Raw genomic sequence first — 15,082 nt, forward strand, 5'->3', positions numbered from 1 at the left:
ACTTATGCCTTGGGTTTTAAAATGTATCAATTTTGATATAGATGTGCATGGGGGCAGAAGTTGACATTAGGTCTTTGTCATTCACTTTCCACCTCATGTTTGAGATAGGTCTTTCACCCAAACAGGTATTCCCAGATTCAGTTAGACTGGCCGGACCTCAAGCACCAAGTGAGCCCCTCTCTCTTGTTTCCACTGCACGGGAAATAGAAGCACACACCACTGCATCAAGCCTATAGAGAGAGTACAAGGTCCTTGTGTTCACAGATAAGCACTAGGGAAACTAGGGATGTTAAACACAGCATTATCTCTTCTGTGGAAAAGATATCTGTTTCTGCTCGGAAAGTTAAAAAAGGATGTGGCTAATAACCTGGCAATTCCTCACCGGAATCCCCCAGACTTGTTCATTCAAGACCCTTCCTCTCTTGAATTGAGCACTGCTTCTCAGTCCATACAACTCATCCTTATGGGAGATGTCACGTGTACTCTAGAGCAGCCTGGGTAACCTCTGTAGTCTGCACAGTCAGATGGGGTTTTCCCAGGTCATTCTCCCTAGACCCTTATCTCGAGCATTGTTTCTGAACCAACAGAACCCATCTTTATGGATGAGGCCATGTGTACTTTTCGGTGTCAGTGTAAACACATCTTTAAGCTTCGTTGTACACATGGGAAAGAGTTAATTATCATCATGAAATGTTTTTCTAAAATGGTGCTTTGCTTAAATACAGCTAAAATAAACTGGCAGGATCAGACTGTAGAAGTCTGAACCAATGCTGGCTAACTAAATCATGTTAATTGGATTTCCTTCGTGCACTCATGGAGCCTGTGTGGGTTTTGCATATATGTTGCAGTTGTTTAGCTTGGGGTTTCTGTGGGACTCCTAATAGCGAGAGTTGGGGTATCTCTTTTGCCTGCTCTTGGGAACCTTTTTCTTCTGTTGGGCTGCCTTGCCCAGTCTTGACCTGAGGGTTTGTACCTATCTTACTGCATCATCTTATGCTTTGTTCAATTGGTATCACCGGGAGGTCTGTTCTTTTCTGAAGGGAAATGGAGGATTAGTGGATCCAGGAGAGAAGGGAGGGGAGGCGGGGGTCAGGGTATATTGTGTGAGAGAAGAATAATAGAAAGGAAAAAAAACAAATTACTGTCTATGTAGTCAAGTGTGAGTAGTGGGAAATAAATCATAGAATTAAAACTCCAACCTCCTGCTGAGACCCTGGGTAATCTCCCGGCAGATCACAGAACCTCTGTCCCCTCGGCCGAGCATCATTCTCTTATCTACTATGAGAACCACTCCATTTACTCCAGGACACTGGACTATACAGTGTATGCCAGAACAGCCTGGGATAGTGAGATCATGTCCCCGCCCCCACCCCCAAAAAGGGCCCAGGGAGATTGCTTGCCATGAAAGCTTGAGGGCTTGGATCTGAATTCCCAGCATCCATGTTAAAGGCCAAACACAACGATTAGACGGAAGGGTTCCTGTGGCTTGCTGGTTAAGCCTGTCTAGGCTAATTGTAAGCCTCAAGTTCAGGGAAAGGTTTTCAGAAAGAAAAAAAAAAGAAGGTGGAAAGTGAGTGAGGAAGGACCCCCCCCCATCAATGTGAACCTCTAGCCTCCACACACATGCTCATACATGTACACACATGTATGTGTTCATACCCATGTGAATACGCAGATGAACATGTTTACATATGCCACACACAAAACAACAACAGAACACCACCAAAAAATTTAGTTAACTCAATCAAGTTTTTATTTCCCTGTATCCAGTCCCGATGGTTTCCCGCATTCCTTGGGCTTGTTTTCCAGTGAGCTTTAGACTTCAACAATCATAGCCAACGCTTCGGCTTTTTATCTCGCACTAATCAAAGTCTCTTTTACAGTCTGGTTTTGCTAATGACTATCCCAGAGAATTGTTAGTTTTGCAATGATTCAAATCAAGACTTATATGTGTCCAGTTCCTCAAACCAAAGTCCGAGAAAAAAAAAGATATAATATAAATCATTATAGCAATTACTCCCTATCTAAGCGGCATTCAATGGAATCTCTCCAGTAATCTTCTTTGAAAACATTTATGCTAGTATATATCATTTTAAATGTTGGGAGAGTTGGTGTGTTGCTTTTTCATTACACAAATAAGTAAAGCCTATGCTAAGACATAAATGATACAACTGTCCCGCCTCTGAACCTGACTGTGTCACACAAAACTGTGATAATGTTTAATTAGAGTGTTGTAATTTATGAGAAAAATTGATAGGAATACTTCTCTGTACATTGCTAATTTCTAAATCGACTGATGTACTAACTAATAGACTCCTCCCATACAGTATTCAGGGCACAGCATTGACCCAAGTAAAACAAGTCATTGGCAAGTTAATCTCATGTATCTCAGTTCTTCCCAGTCTCAGTGTTCCTAGATTGGGAATGTCAAGTGATAAAGATAAAATTGTCTCTTAGATGGAGTAGGTGCTAATACTGGCTCTATTCTTAGCCACCTAGCTGTTTATGTGGGTACTGGGAACCAAACTCAGGGCCATACACTTGCTCCAGAAGAAATTTACCTATCCAGTTACCTCCCCAGCCTCCGAAGTAACAAGAATAAATAAATAAATAAATAAATAAATAAGCAAGCATGTAAAAGGGTCCTGATCAAGACGACTTAATTTATCAAACAGAAACAGAATACTCGGGTAAATTTGAGTCTCAGATAACAATTATTTTGTGGGCTACTCTCACTAAAAAAAAAAAAATTAGTTGTTGTTCTCTTGAAGTTCACCTTTAACAGGAAATCTTACATTTTCCCCACTAGAAGAGTTAATGACAGGTAATGGCAATGCCACTTTCAGCCTGAAGGCTTAGGTCGGCTACACCGACCTACCTGGCCCCGCCCCGCCCCGCCCCGCCCCGCCCCGCCCGGGAGCCCAGCTCGCCGCCGGAAGCTCCGCCCGCCGCCGGAAGCGCCGGTGGGCGGAGGTCGGGCTTTGCTGTGCCTGCTGCCCCGTCCACCCCGGGGTCCACCGTCTGACCAGAGCTGGCTTTCCCGGGAGGTCAGGCCGAGTACCGGGCCTGCGTCCCCCGCGGGCGGCCCAGCGCCAGGGCTGGGTCCCGGGCTGCCCTAGCCCGCTTCCCGCTTGCTGGGGGCAGCGGCGGCCGCTGGACACCGGTGCGGGCGCCACAGCACCGCAGACCTTGCCTCTCCCGCTCGTCCAGGCGCCGGGGTGGCGGGCCGACCCCTGGGCGGTCGGTGCCGACGACCGCCATTCCCGTGTCGCTCCGCCCGCGGGGGCCGCCCGAGCCGGCCGCCATGCCGCTGGGCCTGAAGCCCACCTGCAGCGTGTGCAAGACCACGTCGTCCTCCATGTGGAAGAAGAGTCCGCAGGGCGACATCCTCTGTCACCACTGCACGGGCCGGGGCAGCGGGGGCGGCGGCGCGGGGGCGGCGGGCGGGACCGGGGTCGCCGGCGCCTTCGGCTCGGCCACCCTCGCCAGCACTTCGGCCGGCCCCCCGCAGAGCAACGGCGGCGGGGGCGGCAAGCAGGTGAGCTCCCGCCCCTCTGCCCTCACTGCCCGCTCGACCGGACGGTGCGCGACAAATGAGCAGCGCGCTATGCCATAGGCCACAGGGTTGTGGGCCAGGGCCTCTTGCTTGTTAAAATCCTTGTCATTATGTTATTAATCAATTATTAGGTCGTTTAAAATGAAAGCATTAGAATTCTGGTGTGAGGTATGTGGCAAACTTCTGGGGTGGCGGGGCCGTAAATTGGGTATTTTTGCTACGTGATAGTCCCGTTCCCGCGTTGGCCTCCACCCACTCCTGTCCTTTTCTCTCTGGTAAGCAGCGCCACCTCTTGGGAGGTCCTTCAGAGGTTTTACTCATCTTTGCCTTCAGATTTTAAAAGTATTTTTGACAAAGTGCATCCTTTGATCTTTGTGAAATTATTGTGTTGGCTTTTCTTGAATAGTTTTAATTATTTTTTTCTCAAAATTATGTAACAGAGTAAGCAAGAAATTCACAGAAGATCTGCTCGGCTCAGAAACACCAAATACAAATCTGCTCCAGCGGCTGAGAAGAAAGTTTCCACTAAAGGAAAAGGGAGAAGGCATATTTTTAAATTAAAAAACGTAAGATGTTTGTGGATGGTGTGTTTACTGTAGGACATTGTGTGTGGTGTGCTTTGCCGCTGCTTTCTCTATTCCTCGTTGAACATGGGCCCTTCTGCAATACTCTGGGGCAGCAAAGGTGAGGTTCTCCAAAAGATGAACTCTGTTTAAGAAGCCTGCTATTTATAACATTAGAAAAGCACGTTCTCTGTTTTTTCCAGCTTTTACTTTTTCATCTGGAAAATAGAAAATACAAGTCTAAGAAATACTGTATAGTTTATCTCAGAGTATATCAATTTGTCACATTCTCTATGCAGAAAAAGAGATTAAAATTCTTTTATTAATATATTAAATTAGGTTATGACTCTTGCTGCATAGTTAACTAAGAAAACTTTTTTCTGTCTTTTAAAGAGCTAAGCAAATAACAGAATTCATCAGTATCATGCTTGTTATAGTAGCCCCAGAAAACTTATCCTTTGGTTCGTGATGAACTTGGTGGATATGAATCCAGATATTTTTCTTTTTTTTTTAAGATTTTATTTATTTATTATATATAGTGTTCTGTCTGCGTGTATGTTTGCATGCCAGAAGAGGACAGCAGATCTCATTATAGATGGTTGTTTGCCACCATATGGTTGCTGGGGATTGAACTCAGAACCTCTGGAAAGCCGGTCAGTGCTCTTAACTGCGGAGCCATCTCTTCCGTCCCCAGTTTTTTTTCTTACCCTGATGTCTGCAGATTGTTTAAAGTCGCACGCTAGGGACGTTTGTTGTGCTAGCTTATTTCTGTACATAGGAGACAATTGTAGGTTTGGTTTAATCTCAGTTTGAGATTACTTTCAGAACAAGTATGCTTCACACATTACTAAAGTAGACATATTTATAAAACAGAGGGGCCTGCCCTGTAGACGCTTGTTTAGATATTTATTTTTATTCTGTGTGTATGAATGCCTTGCTTGCATGTATATACCAAGCACCCTCAGAGGCTAGTGTCAGATCCCTTGGCCCTAGAATTATAGACAGTTGTAGTGTGAGCTGCCATTGGGGTGCTAGGGAATGAACTTAGGTCCTCTGCAAGAGCAACAAGTACTTAAGCACTGAGCCTTCTTCCCAGGCCCGCATATGCATGCAGGTGTATATGCCATGGTACATACCTGAAGATCAGAGGACAGATTTCAGGAGTTGGTTCACTCCTTCCTTCCGCTGGATTCTAGTGTCCACCTCAGGCTGTCAGGCTTGCTGGGCAAGTGCTGATACACCAGCTCTCAGCCAGTGACTGTTTTCTTAATCAAAATAATGGCTTTTATAGCCTAAGATTTATATAATTTAGTTTTCTAAAACTAAGTTTTTTTTGAGTAGTCAAAACATGTTAACATATACCAGACATATTTTCTTTGTAAGTATTCAGCCTTTGTTCTCAAGTTATTTCATCATTAATTTCTCTGCATCTTCATTCTTCAAGAATGACACAAAATCATGGGAGAGGTCATTTTTTATGTTGTGGTGAAATTTGCATTGCAGTTTTAAAAAGGTATTTTAGTGATAGTGCAATGTAGCAAATTGCTAAGAATGCCAAAGAGTTAAGGCTTGTAACAAAATTAAAAATTTTCATTTTATATTCATCTATACATATTTATAATTTCCGCCCTGTTGTGCCAGTGTGTCTCTGTAATTGTAATGTTAATGTCTACTAGAACTCTGAAAGAGCTCTCTGTTAGCTTTTAGCAGCATAATCAGAAATTTTACCTCTTCAGCACCTTTTAAATCATTAGTAACAAATAGAGTTGGAAGTATTCAGCTGCTTCTCATCAACATTCAGGAAGTCTTTTTCTTCTTGTGTGCAAGTATATGTGTGTGTACACACTCTTGCTATATAACCCAGACTGGTTTAGAGCTCGCCATCCTCCTGCAGCAGGTTTCCAAGTACTAGGATTGCATATGTACCCTCACCCCTGTCAGAGATTTCTCCCGCTGTTTCTGTCACCAAATGACAGTGTTTTATTTTTCTCAAATAACCCAGTTCTCATATGGTTGGGGAACTGCCCATGCATGCTATATAGATACACAAATATTTTTACTTTTGTTTTCTTTTAGCCTATCAAAGCTCCTGAGTCTGTCTCAACCATAATTACTGCAGAATCAATCTTCTACAAGGTAAGCTGCTGTGGCGTCACTGAGAGAGCAGTTGGGCCTGGTGTACAATATGCTACTGAGATACTGGCTTAGTGGGAACACCTCTGTGACTGTGTGTGTGCAGAGATGTGGTTACCCTTGTAGTTCCTTCCAGGTGGCTGTTGTAGAACACCTCATCTGGAACTCAGGTAGGAGAGGATGTTGCCTATGAGAATATGATATGAAGTTGCTAAGAATTATTCTTAAAATGGTAGTGGAGTTGTGTAAGAGCGAGTCATCCTATCCAAAGTGAAGGCATCGACAGGTGAGAAGGGCAAAGGTAGGTTATGAATGAATAGACGATGTTGACCATGTTGCCTGGTGGGTAGAGCAGGTTAGTGATTCTGAAATGTCTTAAAACAGAAGCAAGAGAAAATAAAGGTAGAGACACCAGGTCTTCTGTGTATACATGTATGGTTGTTAGCTTGGTGTTTGGTTTTGGTCTCTTGGAGGTAAATGGAAGGGGAGTGGATCTAGGGGACAGGTGAGATGCCAGGGGAACTGGGAAGAGTGGAGGGAGGAGAAACTGTGGTTGGGATGTATTGGATTGATCTGTTTTCAGTAAAAAGAAGAAAAGTTTTTAAAGGTTGGAATAGAAAGATGACTCAATTAAGAGCACTGGCTGCTCTTCCAGAGGACCCAGATTCAATCCTCAGCACCCACATGACAGCTCTTAACCATTAGTAATCCCAGTTACAGGGGTTCTAAAGCCTTCTTCTTGCCTCCCTGGGCACCAGGCACACACATGGTATACAAACTTCCATGCTGTTAGAACGCCCATACACAAAAGATGAAAATCTGAACAAGGATATCTTTAGTTGGTAAAGTAAGGTCTTGCCTTGGGCCAAAGGGATAGCCGTGACACCAGTGATGGATGTGACATCTTAAACACAACAGGACAGGCTCCAAAGCCACAGAGAAACCCTGTCTCGAAAAACCAAAAAAAAAAAAAAAAAAAAGAACATAGAAAAGGCCTTCAAGGCCGCCAGGCCTACCATAGGCAGCAATCAGTTAGTATCTTTGAGGTATCAGTTGGTATTTGAGGTTCTGAACTGTCATGCTGGACTCAGTAGTGAGACGGTACTTGTTTTTGTACCTAACCCATCTGGACCAAATTCCTCATGGTACTCAAATGGTTTGACCTTTAAGTGTATTTATTTTTGTTAGTTCACACATGTTTTAATCAAAAAAAAAAAAAAGGCGGTCATAGTGTAGCACAAATAATAAAAACCCAGAGACAGATATTGGAGTTCAACCCAAAGATTAGAAAAGTGAAGCAGCCAGCCACTGGCTCTTACCTCTACGGCAGACCGAAAATGAGCGATCCTGCTTCCACGAAGCCTCAGATTGAGACTGAGAGTGAGACCTGTCTCCCCCTGTCTTATATTCCTCTCTAGTGCTGGGATTCTTTAAGGCCTCTATGGCTAACTAGTGTGGCTGCTGGGATTGAAGGTGTGTGTGACTATTGCTTGGCCTGTATGGCTGACTGGTGTAGCTGCTTTGCACTGATCTTCAGGCAAGCTTTATTTGATAAAACACAAATAATATGCCACTATATCATAAGCCAGAATTTTTCCTATATTTCTAGAATTTAATATGTTGTTAATTGTTAAATCATAAGGTGAATGTGTGTGTGCACATGCTCAAATGCTTGCACACACAAGCATGCATCTTATGGATTGGACAGTGAGGAACATTTTAAGTGTTTTGTTTCATTCATTCTCCTCTGGGGTGAATACTGTTTTCCTCATTTTGTGGATAAGGGCACTGACTATAGAGAGATTAATTAGCTTATCCGAGATAGTGTAGCTGGTAAGTCATGGAATGGTACTAGAGCCTAAGCCCAGGAATCAGATCTTGGCTCCATTACCGTGGCAGGTGGTTATCTGAACAAAATAAAGATTGTAAGTAGTAATTATTTTCTGAGACTAAGAATGTTAAACATTTAGTAAAGTCAATGAATGGTACAAATTCGCATCATCACAACTTCAAATTTGCGTAGAACTTCTCCAGTGGTTCATATGGTGTATAGGTTAAGTCTAGAAGGTAAAAACTTAGTGTACTAGTGATTTCTATGCGTGTGTTAACAGAAAAAGTATGTGGGACTTGTTACTGCAAGGATCAGTCTTTTCTTATCATTATCTATTGTTATGTTTATTAAATTGTAAGACCAAAATACAGCAAAATATTCAAGTAATGTTGCAGGTAGCCAGCATTGTGGACACTCTAACTAAAGAGCTGATATCATGGTAGCAAGTTTCTTTTACTACTGAAGAAATAAAAAAAGTTATGGGAAGACAGTGAACCATGGCAAAGAGCTTGTGCTAATTTTTTGGGAGAAATTAATAGCAACTATCCCAAAAGTGGTAGACTTAACCTCATAAAGAGAACTTCTTGGATTCTTCCTAGAATTGTACGTGATGCTCCAATAACTGGAGCCCGTACTTTCTATACTGATGCAAATAAATCAGGAAAAGTAGGTTACAAGTCAGATGAATTGAGTAAAGTGGAACAAAGCCCTTATAATTCTGTCCAGAAGGCAGAATTATATGCCATCCTTATGGTGCTAAGAGATTTTAAAGAACCTCTTAATATAGTTACAGATTCACAATATGCAGAAAGAGTTATCTTGCATATTGAAACCGCTGAATTTATACCAAATGACACAGAGTTGACTTCATTGTTTATCCAGGTACAAGACATAATCAGGAATAGGCTTTGTCCGATGTACATAACACACATCCGGTCCCATACAGGTCTGCCTGGTCCTCTATCACAAGGTAACACTGAGATTGGTCAATTATTAATTGGAAGCGTGTTGCAGACCTCAGAATTTCATAAAAAGCATCATGTCAATAGTAAAGGCCTAAAGAAAGAATTTTCCATTACATGGCAACAAGCTAAGGACATTATAAAGAGATGTCCTACTTGTTCTTTCTATAATCAAGATCTTGTTCTTTCTATGATCAAGAGATCAGTGTGAGCTTCTAAGCTAAGCTGGAGCCCTGTTCTAGGAGGCCACTTCTTCATTCCCGGCCTCCCAGACTCCTGAAATAATCACATAGAAACTATATTAACTAAAGTGCTGCTTGGCCTATTAGCTCTAGCTTCTTATTGGCTAGCTGTTACATATTAATTTAACCCATTTCTATTAATCTGTGTATTGCCACGTGGTTGTGGTTTACCGGCAAAGTTTCAGCATGTCTGACTCTGGCGGCGGCTCCATGTTGTCCCTCTAAATCTGTCTTCCTTCTCCCCTGCTATAGGCCAAGCCAGTTCCTTATTTATTAACCAATAAAAGCAACACATAGACAAAAGGACCTCTGTAGGGGCGTAAATGACCGGCAAATAGGATTAATCAGGCTAGCTTTAATATCAGCTTTATTAAGGGGAAGAAGGGGAGAGCTTACGAAACTGAGGTTCCAACGGAGAGCAGGAAAACAGAAGGGAAGGCGGGGAGCACACCTGCAATATTTATAAGTAAATAATATCCTCAGGGGATCCCGCCCTTCAAGCTAGGTGATTGGCTGGGCTTCCCCTACAGACCTCCCACACCAGACTTCCCACACCATTTCCCATTTTCTGATTAAATAAAAAGGAAGGTTTTAACTTTAGCATAGTAAAATTACATATAACAAAATAGTTATCAAGCAAGAATTACAGGTACAGTATTTATATCTACTTTATCTTTTATCATAACCAAGGAAAACTATAACTATCTATTCTTCAACTCCATCAAAGACCCCAGAAGGATATAATATTACCTAAGTAAACAGAAATTGTATTGTAAGCAACTTTTAAAACTCTAGAAATAACAGAGACATCTCGCTGCCTGGACAGTCACCCAAAGTTCTTCTGTACCCTTGGAGCATCCATCTTCAGCCTACAGGCCCATAGTGTCCAGCAGACTTTTCCATGAAGCAGGAAATTTCAAAGACAGTTCTGCCTATATTGGTAGTTTGTTACTCACTTTCTTCTGTGTCCTGCAGAATATCTGGCAGACTCTTTCATGAAGCAGGAACCCTGAAGGACAGTTTCACCTTTAGGCAAGTTCAGCAGTCATTTTTCTGTGGGTCCTGCATGTCCAGTTCATACAGCGTAATACATCAAGCAGTTCAGGCAAGAGCAGTTTCTTGCCCAAATGGCTAGCAAACTCAATGAGGAGCCTCTTTGATGTCCATCTTCCTCTTGAAGTAATTGGTACTGCCAGGAGCAGATGTATTTCACGGTCATGAAAAGTCCTAAGTTACTAAAATATTTTAAGTGCCATATTCTTAAGGTCTCTGAAAGATTTGAAGAATACCTGTCTAACTGAAATATCTCTCTCTCTCTCTCTCTCTATATATATATATATATATATATATATATATATAGACTATTACAGATGACTATTAACCTATATTTTTAAATTATACATTACATTTTTAATTAGCTGCACAAACACAATACCTTAATCAAGAACAAAAAATATACATATATCAGAATTGACCTTAAATTTGTATCAATAAACCAAGATTCATACCAATGCAAATTATTCATATCTGTAGCATAGTTCCCTTTAAATGTAAATAAACATAAACAACCATTTAGGGAATTTGGGTATTGGAGTGTATGCCCGGCATAAGGGGAGACTGCTGTACAGACCTCATGGGGGAAGTAGTGCTTGTCATGGAAACTTTTCACTAACACCTTATCTTGGCATCGTAGCTCTATTTTCACACTGTTACGTTTGTAATTCATATTCAGCAATATCTGAGTACCTGTGATAAACAAATATAATTTTATAATTTGGGGAAAATTTTATGTATGAATATAGCAGATAACAGACATAAACTTTATCTGATAAGTAGCTAGAACCTTGGAGTAGTAGGGCAGGGAAAGATCAGCTGACAATAGCATTGAACCAGTAAGCAGTGAGTCACCTCAGACACATGAACGAGCATCCACGAGGAGAATCCCTGCTCTATCAGATGCCCAGGTTGCAGTTGAGTCGCTGGAAGTGTTCATTTAGAATGTTTTTATGGTTAAATTTCATGTATCTTAGCAGCTTTGACTGCTACCAAAGCCTTGTATCAAGGAAAACACACATTGTTCCTACAGTTGAGGACTACACACACTTAAGGAAAGTTCTACAGATCATAAAATTCAAAGGATATTCAAAGGTGAAATTTTTCAAGTTCAGGATCTAGGGCAGAGGACCTGGGATGGGTAGTGGAGGCCTAGGGAGAGTTGTGCAGATTGGTTAGATACAAAGTAGAACAGGAAATGGATATGTCATAGTCATGTTGTTGGGAAATGTGTTGTGATTGAGCGTAAACACATCCTGAATGCTGATTATAATTTTAAAACAGGTTTTCATTTCTTTTGGATTGAGCTTACCGTATTTATTTTCTTTGCATAGACAACTGGGGAGGGCAATGTGTCTCACCAAGCAAATGCTGATGTTTAAGGTAGCACAGGAAAAATCACTAAGCTAGTTAGTGTAGGTGCATAGTTTGCAGTTTCTGCCTTATGTGGACTTTAGCAATAAGTTTTCTACAGCTTAATGGCTGTTTTTTTTTTTTAAAGTAGGGATAGTATATAGGATTTTTACATCAGTGAAAGTACTCAATGATGCGATCCTAAGAATCCATGTTATACATGTCCCGAGCCCACAGATTACCAAGAGTAGAGTTAATTTATGATGTTTGTATCGTGACATGTGTGTAGGTGCATCAGTTGCCATAAGTGATTCACTCTAATAACGGGGACATGGATAATGGAAGATGCTGTATATGTGCCAGGTAAGGAGACTAGGGGAGATTCCCTAGCTCTACCTTCTATGATTTTGTTGTGAATTCAAAATCATTCCTAAAAGTGAAGTCTTTTCTTTTAAAAGTAGAGGTAGTATTTTCATAATACAAAAATAAAAGAATTTATATGAAGAAATACTTCCCTTGTTGCAAATTGTCATATATGTGTGTATATTATTATTTTTAATAACTCTCTTCATTGAGAAGTGAAACAAGTGTCAACATAATGTGCTCAGACCTGATTTTTTTTTTCTACTTTGAAATTTTGCTTGCTGATTAATGAAACTTTGTTAATGGTTGTGATCTGTTACTATTTTAAATACAAGATTACCTTCTCTTCCCTCCAGGGAGTATACTACCAGATTGGTGATGTTGTTTCTGTGATTGACGAGCAGGATGGAAAGGCGTACTATGCTCAGATCAGGGGTTTTGTTCAGGACCAGTACTGTGAAAAGAGCGCCGCACTGACGTGGCTCATTCCCACGCTGGCTAGCCCCAGAGACCAGTTTGATCCTGCGTCCTATATAATAGGTAAATGGCACAGCTTCTTAAATTTAGTTAATTCCTCTGTTTTATAAAAGAATGTGTTAGTCTGCGAGCTGTCATAGCAGAATGCTACAAGCTTTTCTGAAGGCTGGAAGTCAGAGCAAGGCCTGTTAAGATGGCTGTGTGCTAAGGCCTTGCTTCCTGGCTTAGAGGTGGCCGCCCTTGGCCGTGTTCCCCATGGTCTTTTTTTCTGTGTGTGTACATTGAAAGAGAGCTCTCCATTACCATTTATAAGGACACCAGCCTCCTCCCCCACCCCAAGTACCAAAAAAGAATATCTTATTTTTAAATGTAACCATGGTTTTATAAAAACATCTTGCCACATTTGTTTGTTTTCATTGTAAAATAGTATTCTACTATCTGTTATCATAGAGGGACACATGTATGAGCTTAGTTGTTTGCTGCCTGTCACCCTCTCTCTCTTTTTTTGCTTTTTTTTTAAATTTATTAATTACTTCATTTAATTTATATCCTGATCACAGTTTCCCCTCCCTCCTCCTCCCTCTCTCCCTAGACTCCAACCTTGCATACCCCTCATCCATTCCTACTCCATTTCTGTTCAAGAAGAGCAGGCCTCCTGTGGATATCAAAAAGCTTGGCATATCAAGTTGTGGTAGGACTAGCTCCTCCACATGTATTAAGGCTGGGCAAGACAATCCAGTATGAGGAGTAGGGTCCCAAAAGCCAGCAAAAGGTCAGAGACAACCTCTGATTCCACTGTTAGGAGTCCCACAAGAAGAATAACCTACATAACTGTCACTTATATGTAGAGGGCCTAGGGTCAGTCCCATGCAGGCTCCCTCATTGAAGGGCATCAGTCTTAGGAGATAGGGATCTACTTTATTATTATTTATTAATTAATTTTTTTCCAGCCCAATCACAATTTTCCCTCCCTCCCTCCTCTCCTCTCAATCCCTCTCACCAACCCCAGCCCCCATCCACTCCTCTTCTTTTCTCTTCAGAAAAGGGCAGACCTCCTATTGTGTTATCAGTCAGCCATGTCATAACAAGTTGCAATGAGACTAGGCACGTCCTGTCCTATTAAGGCTGGAGGAGGCAACATAGTAGGAAAAAGAGTCCCCAAAGCAGATAATAGAGTCAGAGACAATCCTTGCTCCCACTGTTAGGAGTCCCGCAAGAAAACCAAGCTACACGACTGTAACATATGTGCAGAAGGCCTAGGTCTGTCCTATGCAAACTCTAGTTAACAGTTTAGTCTCTGTGAGCCCCTATGAGACCAGGATAGATGATTCTGTGGGTTTACGTGTGATGTCCTTGAGCTCTCTGGCTCCCATAATCCTTCACAATTTTAATTAAAGTACAATTATATTCTTTTTTCCTTTCCTTCCTCTAGATCTCCCATGTACCTCACCCCAGTCTTTCTCAAATTCATGACTCTACTTTTTTATTGTTAATTATTTAATTGCTATGTATATTAATGTATATTCCTAAATACATAAATACAACCTGCTCAGTCTGTTTCCTGTTACTTTAGTAGATGACCAAATGTGGGCGGGATAGGGGCCTTAGTTACTGTTCTGTTGCTGTGAGGAAACGCCGTGACCAGCTCTCTCACTCTCAGACTCTGAGTTGCCTGGAGTTCCTTGTCTCACTCTTCTGGCTTTATTTGACCTGTCTGATGGTTCCATCTTCAGCACATAACATATAAAGACAGACCATCAGCATATGAATTTAGAGGCTTGAGAACACAGTTTAATCAGAATAGGAAATGTAAATATTAGTAAGTGACATCATGATGTCACATGGTGGGAAAGTCTAGCACAAGCTCAGAAGTTAGACTACTGGCCTTTTTAGCCCCTCCACTTCACTGTTCCTTAATCTGTCTTTCCTTATTGTACTTACACGTAAAATAGGAAAAAACAGTGCCCATCAGGACGTTGTGAGGAATTAGTGTGGGTAGATAGAAAGTACCTAGGGCAGCATTGGCTTCGTAAACCGGGAATATTCAGTACTGTAGGACGCTGTTTTCCTTAATCACCTGCAGTAAACCGTGGAGTGTGACTTCAAAACCTTCAGAAATAGTTCCAAGGGTTAATGTCAAGGGGTAGCATCCTGAGTGCTTCCTCTTAGTGTCTGAGAATGCTAACATTTCATAAAAATGAAATGTGTTCAAAACTGTGTTTAACTTTTCCATTGGCTGCCTCTTAGGGCCAGAGGAAGATCTTCCAAGGAAGATGGAATACCTGGAATTTGTCTGCCACGCACCTTCTGAGTATTTCAAGTCAAGGTCATCACCATTTCCTACGGTTCCCACCAGACCAGAGAAGGGCTACATATGGACTCATGTTGGACCTACTCCTGCAATAGCTATTAAGGAAACAGTTGCCAACCACTTATAGCTACAAAATCAAACCTGGGGCATGTTTAGTTAGCATGTATGAGGCTTTGGGTTTAATCCTCAGAACATACATACACACCCCGAAATAAAAGCAGATTTCCATTTTTCTTAT

The 15,082-nt window shown here is 41.7% G+C and overlaps 2 protein-coding genes across 3 annotated transcripts in view; one reads left to right on the forward strand and one right to left on the reverse strand.

The window, feature by feature from the left end:
* The window catches only part of LOC142838492 (protein lifeguard 1-like), a 48,675-nt gene extending 45,369 nt beyond the window's left edge, over positions 1–3,306 (reverse strand). The window contains exons 1-2 of the mRNA XM_075953959.1: positions 3,062–3,306; positions 2,879–3,031 (exon numbers count right to left, since the gene is read on the reverse strand). Of these exons, the coding sequence (XP_075810074.1) occupies positions 2,879–3,031; positions 3,062–3,306 (398 nt within the window). The remainder of the gene's footprint in view (positions 1–2,878; positions 3,032–3,061) is intronic.
* Positions 3,170–15,082, forward strand: Gatad1 (GATA zinc finger domain containing 1). Of its 2 annotated transcripts, none has more exons than XM_075953643.1 (5): positions 3,170–3,538; positions 3,997–4,122; positions 6,196–6,255; positions 12,413–12,596; positions 14,781–15,082. In XM_075953643.1, the coding sequence occupies exons 1-5, from the start codon at positions 3,305–3,307 to the stop codon at positions 14,969–14,971; spliced, it is 795 nt and encodes a 264-aa protein (XP_075809758.1). In that variant the 5' UTR covers positions 3,170–3,304; the 3' UTR covers positions 14,972–15,082. The 2 variants fall into 2 exon arrangements, with proteins under 2 accessions (XP_075809758.1, XP_075809759.1); XM_075953644.1 differs by lacking the exon at positions 14,781–15,082 and adding an exon at positions 13,966–14,081.

Source organism: Microtus pennsylvanicus, chromosome 19 (genome assembly GCF_037038515.1).
Source record: "Microtus pennsylvanicus isolate mMicPen1 chromosome 19, mMicPen1.hap1, whole genome shotgun sequence".
Classification (NCBI taxonomy): domain Eukaryota; kingdom Metazoa; phylum Chordata; class Mammalia; order Rodentia; family Cricetidae; genus Microtus; species Microtus pennsylvanicus.

What these genes read in the sequence shown, in the direction of transcription:
- Gatad1 (XM_075953643.1), top strand. Translation starts at nt 3,305, where the DNA reads ATGCCGCTGGGCCTGAAGCCCACCTGCAGCGTGTGCAAGACCACGTCG. An exon ending in GCGGCGGGGGCGGCAAGCAG is followed by an intron (nt 3,539 to 3,996) that starts GTGAGCTCCCGC and finishes ATTATGTAACAG; the next exon opens with AGTAAGCAAGAAATTCACAG. An exon ending in TCCTGCGTCCTATATAATAG is followed by an intron (nt 12,597 to 14,780) that starts GTAAATGGCACA and finishes GCTGCCTCTTAG; the next exon opens with GGCCAGAGGAAGATCTTCCA.